At 38.5% G+C, this 19489-nt stretch overlaps 1 protein-coding gene across 5 annotated transcripts in view; it reads left to right on the forward strand.

Annotated features, from left to right (window-relative positions):
- TMX3 (thioredoxin related transmembrane protein 3) overlaps positions 1 to 19489 on the forward strand; it is a 52588-nt gene that overhangs the window by 23878 nt on the left and 9221 nt on the right. For 2 of the 5 annotated variants that reach the window (XM_015562772.1, XM_015562771.1), the window contains exons 11-16: positions 196 to 253; positions 441 to 494; positions 1270 to 1326; positions 5036 to 5165; positions 6665 to 6733; positions 18705 to 18776. In XM_015562772.1, the coding sequence (XP_015418258.1) occupies positions 196 to 253; positions 441 to 494; positions 1270 to 1326; positions 5036 to 5165; positions 6665 to 6733; positions 18705 to 18761 (425 nt within the window). In that variant the 3' untranslated portion in view covers positions 18762 to 18776. Of the gene's footprint in view, positions 1 to 195; positions 254 to 440; positions 495 to 1269; positions 1327 to 5035; positions 5166 to 6664; positions 6734 to 8235; positions 11671 to 18704; positions 18777 to 19489 lie in introns of those variants that run through there. The other 3 variants (XM_006761930.2, XM_015562773.1, XM_015562770.1) reach the window with 2 other exon arrangements.

Below are 19489 nucleotides of genomic sequence, written 5' to 3' on the forward strand. Positions count from 1 at the left end.
GGGAGCTGGGAGGGAATGTAACTCTTTGAGTCCACTAACTCACTGATTGACTCTACTGAGTGTAACATGTGTGAGATAACTGGAATTTAATTCTAGAAGCAATGTTTACTAATTCCCCATTCACAGCTGCAATAATAATTGAAAAGTCTGCATAATGAGGGTTATTGAATTTAGATATGTTTTTCTTAATTTCAGGAAAGCTTGTGGCTATTGCAATTATTGATGAGAAAAATACATCAATTGAACATACCAGGTAAAGTGCCTTGAAATCGTTTTAAGCTTCCAGTGTCACCTAACTCAACTTTACATGGCTTCAGATAAACTTAATATAGAGTATCCTTTCCTGCAGTTTTAGATCAAGTGGCAGATGAGATGTTATAATGGAGTAATTATATATTTCAAGTGAAAAATGAAATATTCGTGTGTTTGTTGTTCTACAGATTGAAGTCAATTATTCAGGAAGTTGCTAGAGATTACAGAGATCAGTTCCACAGGTAGGTGCTTGCACTCAGGACAGTTCCTCTATTTTTGTTTAACTGTGTTTTGTACAATTAATCAAAACGATTAGTATTTCATACTTACCCAGATGAATCAAGGAGCTGAGTGATTGCATTTGTGTATGAATTGTCTGGACATGAAGTTTGTTGATATGTCCCCTCAACAAATTTGCAACATACCTGTTTCTTGATAGGATTTGGGATAAGTTTGCAGTAAGAAGATGTACGTAGGCTCATACATTTGAGATAAAGTTAAATGAGCAATCTCGAGTCAGATAGACAAATGATGCTTATAACAGGACCTCAAAGAATAATGGAATATTAAACTAAGTGATATTTTTGCAGTGTGCTAAATCATTCTATTTGTTGCTGGCATGAGATAGTCAATATAAACTTGTTATATTAGTTAGTTGCTATTCCCTTTTATTGCATCTTCTAATGAGGTATCAGTGACATATACTTATAAATGAGCCATCTTTTGAGTAGTCCTCTTGTTGGGTGTGTAACTTTTCTTAAACATGTTGTATAGTTTGAAAGACTTACGTTGCCTTGAGTTTAAATATATACAAAGTAGAAAATGTCTTAGAATGTGTTTGATTTTACTTATGTGTATTCATATCTCAGAAGTCTGTAGAATTCACACTCTTCTACATTTATTATATGTAACTTACACGTTAAGCATTTATTTACATGCTTACCAAGTTCCATTCTTTTTTTGTACTAAATATTGCTTCCTCTCTCTCTCTCATTTTTGGTTATTGTTGTTGGTTAGGGATTTTCAGTTTGGACATATGGATGGGAATGACTATATAAATACCTTGCTGATGGAGTAAGTACTAAATGATTTCCCTATCAATTCTTTCTATTTTAAAATTTCTGTTTTTTAGAGACAGACAGAAGATCTAATCCAATGCACACAATCTCTCAATAAATACTTTACATTTTTAAGTCTACATTTAAAACTTTTATATTTTTCTATACTAAAAAATGTCTTTTAATTCAGTGTTAATAATTTATAGTTTGAAAAGAAGCATCATTCAAAAACATATAAAATTTATAGTTTCATTTAATACACACCTTACCTTAAGTTCAATTTCAATGAACAATTTAACTTAAGAATTAATTTTTAACATTCAAGAATTAATTACCCTCCAAAAGAATTTATTTTAACAGACTAAAATAGTTTTATAGGGAAAATGTGCAATTTTAAAATAACTTTATCAATTATATTATGATGTAAAAATCTGAAATGTTACTTCATAAGGTTGTTATTAGGAACATTTGCCATACGTATTTTGAATTAATATGTTTTGAATAAGAATCTACTCAATTCAGTGGACATTTAGTGAGTAGTTACGGTATATCATATACTGTGTTTGGCACTACTGATGCAAAAAAATGGGAAAATTAGTGTCCCTGTCTTCAGATGCTTCTAGAAACCTAAGATGTCTTCAGATGACCTTGTAGAAGTCTTTAAGAAATTGCTTTGCTATACTATCTCCTAAAGGGTGATGCTCTATCATAGAAATGCATTTTGAGTAGGATATTTAATATATATGTAGTAGGGACTTTGATACAACCATTTCTAATAATGGCCTTCTAGGCAAGCCAACACATTGATTCAGTTCAGTAGCGTTTGCAAGAGGCCAAAGCAGTTGGGTCCAATAAATAACTGCTTGCCCAGGATTATATTCAGAATATATAGAGATGGAGAGACATACTACCTTCATGAGAATTATTTCTAATACAGGTTGTGAGATAGTAGGATTTTTGAGCTATAGTTGTGGTGAAAGAACAACAATAATCTCTACCACCAACCCCTTATAGTTTGGGGTGGTTGGTTTCTCTCTTATTCATACTATGCTGCTTTTGGTGGTGTTTTTTTGTTTTGTTTTGTTTTTTGTTTTTTAAGGAGAGAAGTTATATAGTGGTGGTATATAATAGAATTGAAAGTCCATATTGAGCACTTACCTGTGACCAAGGCTGAACTGAGTGGTCAGTCAGTAAGGTATAAGTACTGTAATTATCTCCATTTTATATAGGTGAGGAAATTCAAATTTCTTAGAAGAAACTCAAAGGTGTTAAATAATATGCCAAAGGATGCATCAAATAAGTTAGAGATCCAGCTCTCAAATTCACATCCCTCTTGCTCCAAAGCTCTTCACTACTGTAACATTAACATTGACACATAAATCAGTGGAACTGTTAACATACAGCAAATACATATTATATAAAACAAGAGGGCCAGTGCATAAAATTCGTGCACTGGTAGGGTCCCTAGCGGCTGCCTGCCTCCTTCCCCTGGTTGCCTGCCACAGCCACCATCACCAGCCTGGGCCTCCCTCCCTTCCCCTGGCTGGCCCCGCCCCCTGGTTGAACTCTGGGACAAACTCCTGGTTGAGGGGACAATTTGCCTATTACGCTTTTATTATATAGGATAATTACATAGCAACATTGATTATATTTTTTTCTCAAAATAAATATGATACTATCAAATCTTTGGTCTATTAAATTATTTTGTATTGAGTTTTGTGAGTATATAGTTTAAAGGAAATAAAATGAGATGTTATCTTGCAGTATCACTCATATGGAATTTAATTACACAGTCAGTTAACCATTGCCTAATAACAATGCTGGGAAATAAACCACCTTGAAACCCAATGGCTTACAGTAGGAATCATGTATTCTCTCTCCCTGGTCTGGGCTTGGCTGACTGGCTGGGCACAGATAGATGTGGCTTCTTTCTGGTCTGCTCCACATGTCTTTAATGCCCTTGACCTTGGAAGGATATTTCCATGGGAATACCCTTCTCATGGCAGTCACAGAATACAAGAAAGCAAACCCAGCAATGCAGACACATGTCCAGCCTCTGCTTTGTCAAGTGTGTTACCTACCTGTTGACCCAGTCATGGCCCTGCCTCAGTGTCAGGGGTCAGATGAGCATGTTTCGCCTTACCTCAATGGACAAAGGGTGTGGCTTAGGGAGGGATAGAGAATTATGAGCAACAAAGTAATCTCCTGGACTTAGTTACTATTTGCAATAATTAGTGGTGTAAATTCATTTTCTCCTTTTGCATAACACTTTTATATAGACATACAGATAACTGTAAGCTAATGTGTAGGTGACATACAAAATTACAAGCCTTTATATATATGTATATGTGTGTGTGTGTGTGTGTGTATAATATATATGTACGCACGCACACACAGACACACACACACATATATACTAGAGGCCCGGTGCACGAAATTCATTCACTGGGGAGGTGTCCCTCAGCCCAGCCTGCACCCTCTCATAATTCGGGTCTGTTCGCTCCCAACCGCTCGCCTGCCTGCCAGCCTGATCACCCCCTAACCACTCCTTTGCCAACCTGATCAGTGCCTAACTGCTCCCCTGCTGGCCCAATTGCCTCCAACTGCCCTCCCCTGCCAGCCTGGTTCCCCCCCTCAACTGCCCTCCCCTGCAGGGCTGGTCGCCCCCAATTGCCCTCCCTGGCAGGCCCAGTCACCCCTAACTGCCCTCCCTCCCCTGCAGGCCCAGTCGCCTCCAACTGCCCTCCCCTGCTGGCCTGGTCATCCCCAACTGCCCTTCCCTGCTGGCCTGGTTGCCCCTAACTGCCCTCCCCCACTGGCCTGATGGCTCACAACTGCCCTCCCCTGCCAGCCATCTTGTGGTGGCCATCTTGTAACCACATGGGGGCTGCCATCCCATGCCCGCTGCCCAGAAGTCCTCCACAGCCGAGTGGAACGCTTGCCTTGTCACCGTTATTAAAGCTTTTATTAGATAGGATATATCTAATTGACTGTCACTTCATCACAAAGATGGCAGAGCCCATAGCCACAAGATGGTGGCGCCCAGTCCTCTCAGCCCTGCCAGAGTCCCCCAATCCGTGGAGGGCCTCTGGCCAGGCTGGGCGTGGAACGCTTGCGTCGTTGCAGGCCGGGCTGAGGGGACACCCATCCCCCACCCCAGTGCACAAATTTCTTGCACTGGGCCTCTGCTATATATATAGTAGAGAAACATTTAAAGCAAAATTCAAAGTAATTGAGAGTTTGACAGAACCACAATCATGGTGAAACAACTTATTCACTAGGGTTTTCAAAGTATAAGGCAGAAAAAATACACTGGACACATACATTGTGCATATCAAAACACAATATGAATGGATAGCCAAACAAACATAAAATACACTTAGGTTGTATGTGATTAACAGAGATGGTGTTTAACTATATCTGTAGCAAGGAGTAATATTACCCAGAAATTGATACTTTGTACATAATTTTTCTCCTTAAGTTTAATTATGAAAACTCAGATGTTTTATATTTTATGTAGCATGTTCTTCATGTAATCTTAATTTAGCTATTTTTCAGAATTGATGCAAAATTTGAAATTTTGTGTAGTCAAAAGGAGGCAAAGCTATTAATTTGGCTCCCTCTTTTTGTATTATAGTTACTTATATATAATATAAGCAAATATCAGAATGATTGTTATCTGTGTGCTTATGTGGATATTGATTTCTTTGTTTTTCTATTTCCAGTGAATTGACTGTCCCAACTTTAGTTGTACTGAATACTTCAAACCAACAATACTTTTTACTAGACAGAGAGATCAAGAATACTGAAGACATGGTCCAGTTCATTAATAGCATTTTGGATGGCACAGTAGAAGTAAGTTGTTCACTTCTGTTTCAAAGGATGATGACAGGAGATGGAGGAGAAAACAGTTCTTCTCTGATTCTGAAAGGGACAGTCAGTGGCAACTGGGGAGAGGGGAGGCCTCCCCTCTATACCCTGCTTCTTTCACATTGTGGCAGATTCTTCGTGTCACGACACTGCTTAGGGGTGGAAATGTCCTATAAGGGTGATTTTGGGGGCATTTTTGGTGATTGGGAGGTGCTTCTGGCTTTAGAGTCAGGGTGTAGGGATGCTTTCATGTGCAGTGCACGGAGCTGTGCCAATAGTGAAATGTCCTAGTTCTTAGAACCTTCCTGGAGTCCAGAGAACAATTGGTTAAGTTATTTGGATTGGTTTTCCTAGAAAACCTGTTAATAAGACCAGTTTCTTAAGAGATAAGGAAATATATTGAGAATTAGAGCCACAGTGGAGATTTCCACATCCTATAAAATATTTCTCAGAAATAATGAACGAGAAGTCTTAACTTTTTCGTTTTCTATAAATCTTACTGGACTGTTGCAGCCCATGGTAGAGGGTCATGAAACCACATCAGCAGATTAAATTAGAAAGAAATGAGTCTTCTATGCTTCCATGAAGTTTAGTTATCTTGTTTCAACTTTACACAAACCTTATATGAAAGTTGGCTCACAGAGTAGCAAGTATTTCTGCTTTAGAAATAACAGTAGGGATTTTATATTTCTGAAGGTAATACCTGTGGGAATATAACTCACCTGTGTGTGTAAGAGAGCCCTTCTATTTATGGGTTAGTGAAACCCAACTCAGACTATTAACAAAGAGGTCTCACTGGCTCACCTGGCAGAGAAAGTCAAGGGATGGGGCAGACTTCAGGGGTGACTGGATGCCATGAATGTGATTGATTTCCATCAGGAATTTTTCTGTAAAAGCCTTTTGGCACTCTTCTTTTTTTTAAATATGTTTTTATTGATATCAGAGAGAGGGAAGGAGAGGGAGAGAGAGATAGAAACGTCAGTGATGAGAGAGAATCATTGATTGGCTGCCTCCTGCACACTCCCTATTGGGGATTGAGCCCATAACCCTGGCATGTGCCCTGACTGAGAATCGAACCTTCACCTGCTGGTTCATGGGTCTACACTCAACCACTGAGCAACACTGGCCAGGTGGCACTCTATTTTTTGAGCTTCATCCTCAGAGAAACTCTGTGTATAGTAGCAAAGACCCCGGCAGCATCTAGAGTTGAATAGTGTCAGCTAAATTCAGAAATGGGGCAGGCCTGGACTCGGGGCGGGGATGTGACTAGGGAGGACGGATTCACAGAGTCAGTGTCTACACAGGAAGCAGGGGAAGGTAGGCCAGGGAAACAGGGCATGCTTACACCTGGCCCTTCAGGTGCTTCATGCTATCCATCCTCAACCCTTGCCCTCAACCCTAGACCGGCATTTGTAAGATTACCTAACAGAAAATTGAAGTAATAGTACTTAACGGTGTAATTGTCTTTTTCTGTTAAATTTAAGGCCCAAGGAGGTGATAGCATTTTGCAGAGATTGAAAAGAATGGTATTTGATGCTAAATCTACTGTTGTGGTAAGTTGTGACAGTTTGCTTAATTTTGTTGATAATAGACAGTATATAGGTGTATAAGTTTTTTATGTCTAAGGTAAAATCTGGGATTTGAAAGGATTAGGTAAAAATATTTTCATTTGCTAGGGAACAACAAGTCTGTGTTTACATTAAGAATTTATGTTCATGGGTGGAAATTGTTTCTCTGGTCTCCATCTCTTTGTGTTTGGTGAGTAACTGCCATTCAGAACCAGTGAGCATGACAGCAGTGTTTTCCAGTCTTTCCTCCCCGTCCCTGTAAGTTCTTGGGTCCGAACCCTTCTTGCTTAGAGCTCTCAGAAATCTTCTTACTACCCAGCTTTGGCTCAACCAGCTTGAGAGTGGAGGCCTTCCTGAATCTGGTGGAGCCTTACATTTGGCTCTAGTTGCCTGTCTGGATCTATCCCCTGTGTGTTTTCATTCATTCTGGCCAATACAGCTGACCTTCTCTTGGTGAGAGATAAGTTCTAATAGTTTTACTCCATGCATTCTTCAGTTTACCAGTAGTGACCTCCTTTACCTTCCTATTGACACCAATGTGGATTGGCCCTCAGCACCTTATGTCCAGCCGCTGCTCTGACGTCCACTTGGTTTTCTCATTTCCTCTTGCCATCTCCAGCCTTTTCTTACATCACTGCACAACTGATAGCACGAGAATAGTCAGTCTTGATCACTTTCCTCCCTCTCTCAGTGATGCACATCCAAGTCCTCTTTGCATCTCCGGTGCTGTCTTCCTGCTCTTTGACTGCTGGTCAACCTCCCTTCTGTGTCATGCTGGTGCTTACACCTTACCATGCCCAGCCACATTCTCACTCTTGCTTACATTTCTGCCTCAAAACACCTTAATTTTATGAAGCTTTCTTCTGTTTCCTCAATCCACAGTGCCCTTGCACTCCTCTGAATTTGTCTACGTGGTTCTAAAGAGTTCGTCACTCAGAATGTACTGTAGTTGAAAACCTAACCAGGGAAATTGCTTTTACTTTTTTGGGAGCTGAGGAGACAGCAGATAAATTTACAGAAATTATTAAGTGAATGTGGCCTTACTACTAACTAGATAAGTACGAGTATTAAAAATGTCATGTGAAAGCAATGTGTTACACCGTCTTTATGGTAAATAGCCTTCCCAATGAGCCGAGTTCTGGAGCCAGGAACACCAGTGGCCAAGCACACAGGAGCCATCACACAGACCTTTGTGGTTCATGTGAGAAAAAGAAATGGCATAAGAAACGGCATAAAGCATTTGGTGCGTTTTCTACTGCCCGAAGCTGATTACACACACACACACACACACACACACACACACACACACACGAGATAAAATTTCTATCTTTTACAGTATCTTTAACATGGTAGTTACTGCAGAAACATTGACATTGAGCAGGTTGGACAGCAGCAAGAGGACAAAACCTGTAGTGGTTTTTCATTCATTCATGCTGTTTTTGTATGAATGCACTTGAGGGGACTGAGCTGTAATTCTCTCTCCACAGTCCATATTCAAGAGCTCTCCGATCATGGGCTGCTTCCTCTTCGGCCTGCCTCTGGGTGTCATCAGCATCATGTGCTATGGCATCTACACAGCCGACACAGACGGAGGCTACATAGAAGAGCGTTATGAAGTGTCCAAAAGCGAAACTGAAAGCCAGGAAGCGACGGAGGAGAGCAGAGAACTGCAGGAGCCAAGAAGCGGACAGTCTCTATTGCCTGCCAGGCAAGAGCCCAAGGATGTATTAGAGAAAAAGACAGATTGAGACTCTGCTATGATGTCAAATTACTATTAAAGAGTCTATTTATTGAATTTAGACATTTAATCATGGTCTTTACAGAAGAGAACAAGTTATTTGTATTTTGCTAATATCAACTGCATGGATTACAGTAGTCCTTAAAAATGGGGAGATGTTGGGAACAAAGAGAGGAAATATGTATCTAAAAAAATATTCCATGGAAATTTACCTTGTACATGTTAAAACAGATCAGTTCTTTGTGCAAGTTTCTCTGTCTGAATATTCGGTGGCAGAATTCAGATTCCTGGGCTGAACATTTAAGTGGGTCAGTCAGGTAGGAGATAGTGTTTGATAGAGAAAAATAAGATTCCACCGCCTACCATCATTCTCTTATATTTTGAATACAGTTTATATGGACATAATTAAGTCTTTAAAAATGTAGGGACTTTAAGGGGAACCAATAACTTTTTCCATGGATCATACTAAGATTATGAAATTTTAAAAATTTGGTTTTATATGGCATAGCAATTTTATTTTGTTATTTTTAAAGGAGAGAAAATGTTACTTTTTAACTTTATACTTAGTTGTGTTATAAAAATTTCACATTGGCCTAAATAGTGGCAAAAAATAGTCTATGTTTGATCTTTGTAACAGAAACAGATTTTCTTGGAGCAGTGATTATTAACCATGCCTGCGAAGCTGTTGGCAGGCATCTCAGCAGTCACTGTGGGAAAGGAAGGTGTCTGTAGCTCCTGCCCTGCATTAGCCAGACAGCCTGCTTTATTTCTCTGTTTTCTATATTGAGATTTCTAAAAATTTCCTTAAATTAAAAGCACCTGCTGCTTTTTAAAAAGTAATATATGTCATATTTTATGTTTATAGCATTATAACTTTTTGGTAACTTATCTGTGTATGCGTGTGTGTGTATACATGTGTGCACACACATATATACATATCATATTTATTGGCATACATCTGTTATGTAATACTATGGGCATGTCTATGTTCATAACGGGTAATGAGTGACATAATCAGCCTGTCAACAAAATCATGCTCAGTGATTTAAGAGGTCGACCAGTTATCTTCTCCATCCTGTCAATTCTGTCAGCCCTCTCAGCCTGTCGTCTTCTCTCTATAATAAGATGTAGGAAATCTCTATCTGACGGAATGCATAAAAATTGGTGTTTTTAAGTAATAGTTTGTTATGTTTATTGTAGATTAGTTTATCTTTGAGGTCTTGATTGTAGCTAAGTTTAGAATTTTTATTAGATGGCTTTTTTTCCTTGAGTAATTGGGTTATCCAATATAAAGATTTTTATCAAATGTTTTAAAATGTTCATTCACTTTAAAACTGTAATTTGTGGTCCTGACACTGGAATTGTTCAGGGTTTTGATCCCCAAGGGCAGTCTTTGGTGATTTCTAATGCCCCACTGATCACAACTAAACTGAAGCTGCGTCTTAAGTACTGAGGAGTTACTAGTAATTGTTTTATTATACCCATGTACTTTATTAGTATGTAATAACTACTAATTCTTAATGTTTGGCACCCTGTTAGTATTTTATAGTAAGGAATCACATATGCATTCCCAAGGAATTTCAGGAAATATTAGAATGAAGTGTTCTTAAATGAAATTTAGAAATAAATGCTATTAATTTGACCAGTAGATTCCGCTCCAAAGAGTAATGAAGGATTCTTTTGGAAGATAAATATTAATGTTCCTAGGGGTCAGGCTCGTTTTGCAACAGTGGAAAGCCAACATAAATACAGATGCCTCCCTTGAATCTCAGCCTAGTAAGGAAGTTAGCTATTGCCCATGAAGCAGGAAATGATAGAACATGTTATTGCTTTTTGCTTTGTGTTTATCACTATCAGATGTCCATCATTTGCACGTTTTTGTCTTTTCTCAAGTATCAAATGAAAGACCTCAAGAGGAAAAAAAATTTAAAGAAAGAGTAAAGCAAAGTATGTATCAACAAACAAAAGTCCAGCGATTTTTGTCTTTAGTCTCTGTTACCTTTTTCACAACTCTATACTGTTTGTTGTCCCGTATTCTGTTTGTGTTTCAAAGTCTGTCTATTGGGAAAACAAAAATATGTAGATGGTTTGTAAGTGAATAATTTGACTTCTTTTTTTGTACTAGTATTTTGCTTTTTACATGTCTCTAGGATATTGTCAACTCTTTGCAAAACAAATTTAAATTTTGCTCACTGGTATGCTTTTCCCTTCAATGTGATGTTAGAGCTTATTAGAAATGCTTTTTTTTTCTTTCATTTCCAGAAAAGAAAAAAGAAAAAAAACACTTCAAAATAAAGGTAGATTTCTTAAGGAATCTTGTAGAACAGATCCTAATTCTGTTATGAATCTTCCTATGATTACATAGAAAGAAAGAGTGGAGATTGCTTTCAGTCTGTAGGCCTTGTTACAGTAGTAAAGGTCATTTCTAACTTCCAAAATGCAAAGTTCTAGATGTTTGCTGTTGCTGAATCTGGTGTCCAGACAGTTGTCAAAGATAATTCAGAGAGAATGCGTGTTTTTAATTAAGCCATGCATCCCATGTGCTTGCAATTCTTTTAGTTTTACTGTGTACTTTTTAATATTTCTCTAATATTGCTGCTTCTGAAACTTCTTTGACATGGATTAGATCTAGAATTTTCATTTTCTTCTTCACACATGCTTCCTGGTATCTGATTTAGTAGTAACATTAGGAGCCAAATGCTTAGAGGTTGAAGAAGGAGTCTGTATGAGTAAACAATTAGCTGTATTGTTTTTGTTTAGTGGATTTTTGTTGTTTCTTGTGATTTGTTTCAGGGGTTTTATTTTGTTGTGGGGTTTTTTTTTGTAGGTTTTCTTTTGTTTTTATTTTGCAAAAATAATTTCAATATTTTCATCAATTCAATCTGATACGAAGGTATGACAGGGAAAAACCCTGGGCTGTTCTTATGCAGAAATATCCCACTTAAACCAATGTGGGATGTTAAGACAGTCAATAAGTGGGGTTAGGTTTGCCATTTTATTTTTATAAATATCTATTTTTCCTGAATGTGTCCGAGTCCAAGAGTGGGCCAACAGTTTTCTACTTTGGACTAATCTATAAAGGTTTTTTGAGAGTCTGTATTACTAGTTGAATCCTAATACCCTGCCTTAGGACACCAATTGTAAACCTTTGTTTTTCTAAAATAAATTAACTGAAAACATGTAATCGCTTATTTTTACTATTTATTTTTTCTTGTGACATGAATAATTCTCTGTGCAGGCAAAGAAGACTGATCTTTCACAAAGTGTTTTTTCCTTTTAATTGAGTTGTAAGTAATTTGTAATTATAGAGACAATTTTAGAGTTTGAGCAGCTTGAGAAAAGTAATATTCTAATATAATCCCTTTATATTATACATGAAGAACCTGAGAGTCATAGGTTTGATAGATTTTATGAAATTTTGAAAACAGATTATTTTTAAATATTAATTACAGTGTTTAAAGTTAGAATAATTGGATTTGAGTCCATGATCAACTGCTCAATTGTGATGTTGGACACAGTGCGGCCACCCCTTCCTTTTTATGTTATTATAAAATGAGACTCCAGAGCAGCGGTTCTCAAGCTTTGGGTCGCGACCCCTTTGGGGGTCGAATGACCCTTTCACAGGGGTCGCCTAAGACCATTGGAAAACACATATATAATTACATATTGTTTTTGTGATTAATCACTATGCTTTAATTATGTTCAGTTTGTAACAATGAAAATATATCCTGCATATCAGATATTTACATTATGATTCATAACAGTAGCAAAATTACAGTTATGAAGTAGCAACGAAAATTTTATGGTTGGGGGTCACCACAACATGAGGAACTGCATTAAAGGGTTGCGGCATGAGGAAGGTTGAGAACCACTGCTCCAGAGCCTCAAGATTTTCTTTTAAAATAGCATCACATAGAGGGAATAAATGTTGATGGGAAAAAATAAAATAAAAACACCAGGTGAGGAGAGTCTGTTATGGAAAAACAAATGTTAATTTTAAAATTCATGTTTCATGTTTTATACCATGGGCTTATCTCTTACTGAAAATTGCTCTGGCACAGGTATAATAGCTTAAAAGTCTTTCCCACACATCTTGAGGACATGTACAGAGTAGCTGGTTAGAACAGGCTACTTCTAATAAGAGTGACAGAGCATGTTCAGCTGTGTATAAATTCAATGCGGGTATGACAGTCCCCTCTCCCTCCCAAGCGGCTGAGTCGTGTTGCGGGGCTGGGCAGCCCTGGTGTCGCACTGCCTGGCTTCCAGGCCCTGCTTCCTCACTCACCTGTGTAAAGTGGGTAACAACCTCCCTGCTCCTAGGCAAATGGGGGCATCTATTTCATTGGATTATGAAAATTAAGTGAATTACACGTAGGGCATATTTTAAGCATGGCTGGCCCGTAGCAACAGCCCCACAGTTAACTATAACATTTACTTACCCACTTCATGTATTTCTCTTCTCACTTCATTTGAATTTATATAAAAACAAGGGCATTAAGAATGTAAAATCCTAATATGTTTTAATTTGCTTGGCCTCTATAAGTTATAACATTTTTGGGTAGAAATAAAAAAAAAATTATTTACTATTGAAATTACACTTAATTACAAAAAACTAAAAGTGAAAAATATCCTGTTCTACACAATTTTCAGCTTCACTTAACTGCTTCATACACCAAGTATATAAAAGCTGGATAAAATTTTTTAATTCCGTCTGAAAATCTTTTGAATTTTGTGCTTTTAATGGAAATGAATACACTTAAAGGGATATAAGTATCCAGTAGGGTTTAGGTAGATATAAATGTGATTTAGACACAGATTTAGAATACTAGTGGATATTGAATTAAGATAGGAAAATCATTTTTATTTTTCTGCATGTCTTTCTGACAATAGTGATAAGCCCTCAACATTTCTCTAAGCCCTCAATATTTCTCTAATCTCCTATAAACTGAAAAGGTCTTTTGAACAACTGGTGAAAAGTGGCAATTACTGCCCGGCTGATGTGGCTCAGTGGTTGAGGGTTGGATTTACTCAGCATACCCAAAACTGACTGTATTGTGGGTGGGTGACAGGCAACACAGGTCAAAGTAAGGGAAAAGTCCACAAAAGGAATCTCCAGATAGAACAGGTCGTCCTTGGGAGGCCCGGAGGTCCCACACTAAAAATATTTAAGCATAAACCAGCCAGGCAGTCGATACTGTTTCCTTCTGAGACCCAGGTGGTGTGAAGCTATAAATGTAAGGGCTAACGCCGTCATCAGTGCCCATGTTAATGCAGTGCCTTCTCTTTCCAACAAAAAATCCAAAAACATTTTGTCCAGCATTTATGAAGTTGGGTGTATGAGGCAGTTAAGTGAAACTGAAAATTGTATAGGAAAAACAGGACATTTTTCACTTAATTTTTTTTCACATGAATCCATTCTCTCTGTCTTCATCATTCTGGCCACTTGTTTTAGAGAACTTGGTTAATTTCAATAACCAACCACATGGGCAGCTTGTTTTCTTCTTTCTATGCTTTAAATTCTTGCTCTTATGTTCTAAATTCACCAAGAAAGAGTGAGTCCTCAAAACCCTAGGCCCCTACCCTGGACCCCAATAAATGCAGAACCTTGGCCAGAACCTCGAGTGTTCTCTATCCATGACTTGCTGTGTGCCCCTGGCATGCCTGGTGCTCCAAGGCCTGTAAGTAATAAACTCTTTGTCTCAAAGTTTCCTAATGGTTATCCTTTGGAAGGTGTCTTGGAATCATGAAATGAACCATCAGGAAGTAGATCTGGGGTAACACTAGTTTAGAAAGGGGAGATGTCAGTGGGAAGCTCGCCAGACCCAGGGGAATTGCTATTCCCTCTGGCTAGAACCTTGTTCTGGGTCCTCAGGACTCATTCCCTCCTTAGTCTAAGTCACCTTGTCATTCTTACCTTTATTAACCTTCCTATCTAAATTAGACCTGGCCTCCAGTTCTCTAACCCCTTCACTCCGGTGCTTTATTTTTTCAATCATGTTTTATAACATATAGTAATTGCTTACTGCCTGCTTATTGCTTACACACTAAATGTGTGCGCTGAATGGCCAGAGACTTTTATTTTTTCAAGGCTATAGTCCCAGTTCCTGAAACATCCTTGGCATGAGGTATGCATTCAATAACATTTTGTGAAATAAACGAATGAATAATTGAATATGTTTATATAATGATGTATTTATCACTATTGTGTCAGTAGTTAAAGGTTTCTAATTTTTTAAAAAGCATAGGTTTTATTTTAATTGAAGATTTTAAGTGCATGTTCTAAAAGTTAATTGCTTAATGCTTAAGCAATCAGAAAGATAAGTAACATAAAAATCATAAGCTTTGGAAATATTTTGTTTTAATATGCAAGTTTTTTGTTATTTAGCTTAAAATCTAAAATCTTAAAATCTGTGCAGGCATTGAAAATAAGAATAGGTTCGAAGTCAAGAACTATGGAAATTCTAGGTAACCAGATATTCTCCGTCCTTGAAATACTATGGACAGATCAGTTGTTAGCTCTTTTGCAAGTGTAAGTCTAGACTTGCTAGCCTTTGTGTTAGTGACCACTACATCTAAAGTCATGGATTCTTAATCAGTGGTGCTTATCAGAATCCCAAGAACATGGATCACCTCAAATGATTTATTAAAAAAAACCAACGCTTTACCATTCGCAACATCATGGATGGACATGGAGAGCATTATGCTAAGCGAAATAAGCCAGTCAGAGACAGGTAACTATCACATGATATCACTCATTTGTGGAATATAAAGAACAACATAAACTGATGAACAAAAATAGATCCAGAGACAGAGAAGCATCAAACAGACTGTCAAACTTCAGAGGGAAGTGGGTGGGGAGGTAAGAGATCAACCAAAGGATTTGAACTAGTATGGATGCATATAACCATAACCAATGGACAGACACTAGGGGAGTGAGGGCATGGACACTGGGGGCGTGGAGGTGGCCAGGGAGAGGTCAATGGGAGAAAAGGAGACATATGTAAAACTATATGTAATACTTTAAACAATAAAGAATTTATTTTAAAAAAATACACATAAACCCTAGAAAGTCCAATTGGTTGGTCTTGGGTGAATTTCTGCTTGAAGCCAGAACAGGGAAAACAACCTTCCCCAGTTGATTTTGATGTGTCCAATCTGTGAAGCAATGGTTTAAATGATTATTGGAAGTAAAAGTTTCAGTGCCTTTGAGAGAAGTCATATTATTCATGATTTCCTAAGGAGCACTCAGAGGTCAAGTATGATACAAGAGCATGATATGCTTCAGTAGCCCCGTCCTGACCCTGGGGCCCTGGCCAGCTGCAGGAAAGCAGTTTTTATTTTTATAAGCAAAAAAGTACGTGATGTCCTGCTGGGACGATTTACCTATTTTCATTCTACCATCTTCCCTCTAGAGATGAGCAGTGGCTCAGGGATGAAGTCAGCCTGTGCCGTTGAGGACACTCATGATGGGGGAGCCCCAGGGAGGCAAGGACCTCCAAGGTTAAACTTCTGCTTGGTCCTCAAGAGTCTTGTGTAGAAAATGAAATTTAAAATACGCTCTGGTCCTGTTTTGCTTCTTCTACACTGCCTAATGTAAAACAAGGTTTGAGGTGACTATTAAACGTGTCCCAAGTAAAAAATGTGTACCAAGAAGTATAATGGATGATAAAAAGCCCAGAGATAGCCAAAGCACAGCTCTGTAGGAGGGCATTTCTGCTCAACACCTTGTAAGCAGGTACAGTTAATTTCTAGATAATTGGGCTTTCATGATCAAAAGCAGTTTCCCCCTATGAAACTGTATTGTGTGACTTCAGATGGTAGAATAAGAAAATGAGAGGAGTGAAAGTTCCCAGTCTTCAGTGGAGTGAACCTCATTTGAAAGGGAGAAGGACATAACCAATGCACACAGACACTAAGAGGGTGAGGGCATGTGCTGGGGGGTGGGGATGGCCAGGGGGAGGTCAATGGGGGAAAGGGAGACATATGTAATATATGTAATACTTTAAGCAATAAAAATAAATACATTTAAAAAAGGGAAAAGGAATAGCACATGACTTTGGCCCTGATCCTCTGCCTTTAGTCACTTCTAGCTTTTAAAAACACATAAAGACTTCTTATTGTATATATTTGAAGTGTCAAGTAGATAAAGCAAATGTGGCTAAATGTTTACAATTGGTGACTCTAAGTAAAGGATGTGGATCTGATGGAACTTTCACCTGGAATCACTAATTGTACTATTCTTGCAACTTTTATGTAGGTTTGGGAAGTTTCTAAATAAATGGTGAGGAAAAATAGAGTAAGCATTATAGTTAATTCTTGTTTCATTATGTTAATCTTGAATATACACCCAGATATTTTTTTTAAATATCAAATATAATGTAAATATATATTGTGTCTTTGGATAAAATTGCTATGACAGCAGTATACATGGATTTTTAGATGTATTATATTTCAAATAACTTAGATAAAAAATGGCTATGACATCCAAGATTAAACTTCTGCAATGAAAAGCTTAATATCAAATATGCACATGAAAGATTTGGACAAAATGGTTTCATGGGAACTTTAAAAAGGCTCATCCTATATAATAAAAGCCTAATATTCTAAGTGTCCGGTCGTCTGGTTGTCTGTTCAACCAATCAAAGCGTAATATACTAGGCTGCTCAACCACTCACTATGACATGCACTGACCACCAGGGGTCAGAAGCTCTGAGTGGTAGGTTAGCTTGCTGCTGGGGTCCAGCTGATCAGGACTGAGCGAGGCAGGTCGGACACACCCTGGAGCCCTCCTGCGGCCCCTCCCTGGCTGGCCAACTTTCCACATCCCTCCCTGGCCCAAATCGTGCACCGGTGGGGTCCCTCAGGTCCCTGGCCTGCACCCTCTCGCAATCTGGGACCCCTCGGGGGATGTCAGAGAGCCGGTTTCGGCCCAATCCCGCAGGCCAGGCCAAGGGACCCTACTGGTGCATGAATTCATCTACCAGGCCTCTAGTTAGTAATAAATGAACAAATCATGTTCAAAAGCCATGAGTATAGATAAAGTTTTATCCCTTTCATTCAATTTGGTAATTTACAAATATATAAGCAGACACTGATTATAATTTTTTTCAGGAAAGTATTTAAACGTCTGACTACTGTCATGTTAATTATATATACATATATCCTATATAATAAAAACCTAATATGCTAAGTGTCTGACAGTTCGAATGTTTGACTAGTCGCTATGATGCACACTGACCACCAGGGGGCAGACACTCCGACCGTTAGGTTAGCTTGCTGCTGGGGTCCAGCCAATCAGGACTGGGTGAGATGGGCCGGACAAACCCTGGAGCCCTTCCAAGGTCCCTCCCTGGCCCCGATTGTGCACTGGTGGGGTCCCTCAGCTTGGCCTGTGGGGATCAGGCTGGAACTGGCTCTCCTACATCCCCCAAGGGGTCCTGGATTGCAAGAGGGCACAGGCCAGGCCGAGGGACCCCACAGGTGCATGAATCCGTGCACCGGGTCTGACCTTGGGTATGTGCTTAATTATATTAGTTAGTCTTCTACTCAGATTTTTCCTGTTCACTCCTCCTAAGACTAATGTTTTAGAGGAACTTGCTTTTTAATAAAATTAAAAGTTGCTAAAAACCATTCCCTACTTTCCTGAACCAGGTGTTTATTATACATGAGAACCCTTAAAATCAGAGTTTAACTTAGTTGCTTAACATCTCAAAGCTAGAACATGTTGGTCCCCAAAACGCATAGCTTTCCCACAGCTTCCAGTTTGCTCTCAGCATAGAAGGAACTTTTGAGTTGTCCTAAGGCAGACCATTTTCAGATTCCTCTATTGCAGTGGTTCTCAGCCTTGGCTGCACATTAGGATGACCTGGGAATCTTTTAAAAATGCTGATTTCTGGGCCTCATCCTCCAGAAATTCTCTTTCTTTGTTATGGGGCGGGGCCACAACATTAGTAACAAAGAAACAGAATTTCTGAAGGATGAGGCCCAGAAATCAGGATTTTTAAAAGATTCCCAGGTGATCCTAATGTGCAGCCAAGGTTGAGAACCACTGCTCTATTGCCTATCTTGGCTAACTCCTGCTTAATTTCAGCTTTTCTCAATATATGCAATCTTCTCTTCAACTATTACATCACTGCTTTATCCTAAAACTCTTTCACTCCCATCACTAATGTATGCCTGTTTTGTTTGTTTATTTATTTCTCCAATGTTTTGTTACAGGAAGAAATTCTGAACACATATGCCTTAATCAGTTGTGAAGAGGTAATGAAATGTTAAATGAGATCCATCAAGGTAAATGCATTTGTTAATCCATGTCCTTATCTAATTGAATGAATAAGAGGAAGAACCAATCCATCTATAATCAAATTGTACTGACTCACATGTATGGCCAGCACTGTACCACATGCTATGCAGAACACAATAAAAATACTGTATACACTCTTGAGCCTCATAAAGCTTGCCATCTGCCCTGGCTGGTGTGGATCAGTGGATTGAGCATTGTCTGGTGCACCCAGAGGTGGTTGGTTCAATTCCCAGTCAAGGCATATGCCTGGGTTGCAGGCTCCATCCCCAGTAGAGGGCAGGCAGGAGATTACCAATGGATCTTTCTCTCCCTTTCCCTTCCCCTCTCTGAAATCAATAAAAACCTATTGAAAGAAAGAAGAAGCTTGCATAGATTCCAAGTGCAATAGGAGCTTGTGGAAATTTAAAAATTTATACATTATAGCTTTTGATGATTAATTTTTAAAGTTGTTTTAAAATAATTGCATACTTGAGAAATAGATATAATTATCCAGTTTTGTGAATGAGTCTAGAGTAGACTATATATAGGAAATAAAGGATGTGCTTGTCCTAGGACTAGTAAAAACTAAGTCTTCTCACTATTTTTTCATTGCACACTCCTGAAGAAATCTGTGGATTGCAATAGATGGTATAGGCTCTTGAAGTGAGTATTGTTTATGAAATGGTTGTTAAAATTTAAATGAGCATTGGAAATAGGGAAA

The sequence above is a fragment of the Myotis davidii genome, unplaced genomic scaffold, assembly GCF_000327345.1.
Source record: "Myotis davidii unplaced genomic scaffold, ASM32734v1 scaffold96, whole genome shotgun sequence".
NCBI classification, from domain to species: domain Eukaryota; kingdom Metazoa; phylum Chordata; class Mammalia; order Chiroptera; family Vespertilionidae; genus Myotis; species Myotis davidii.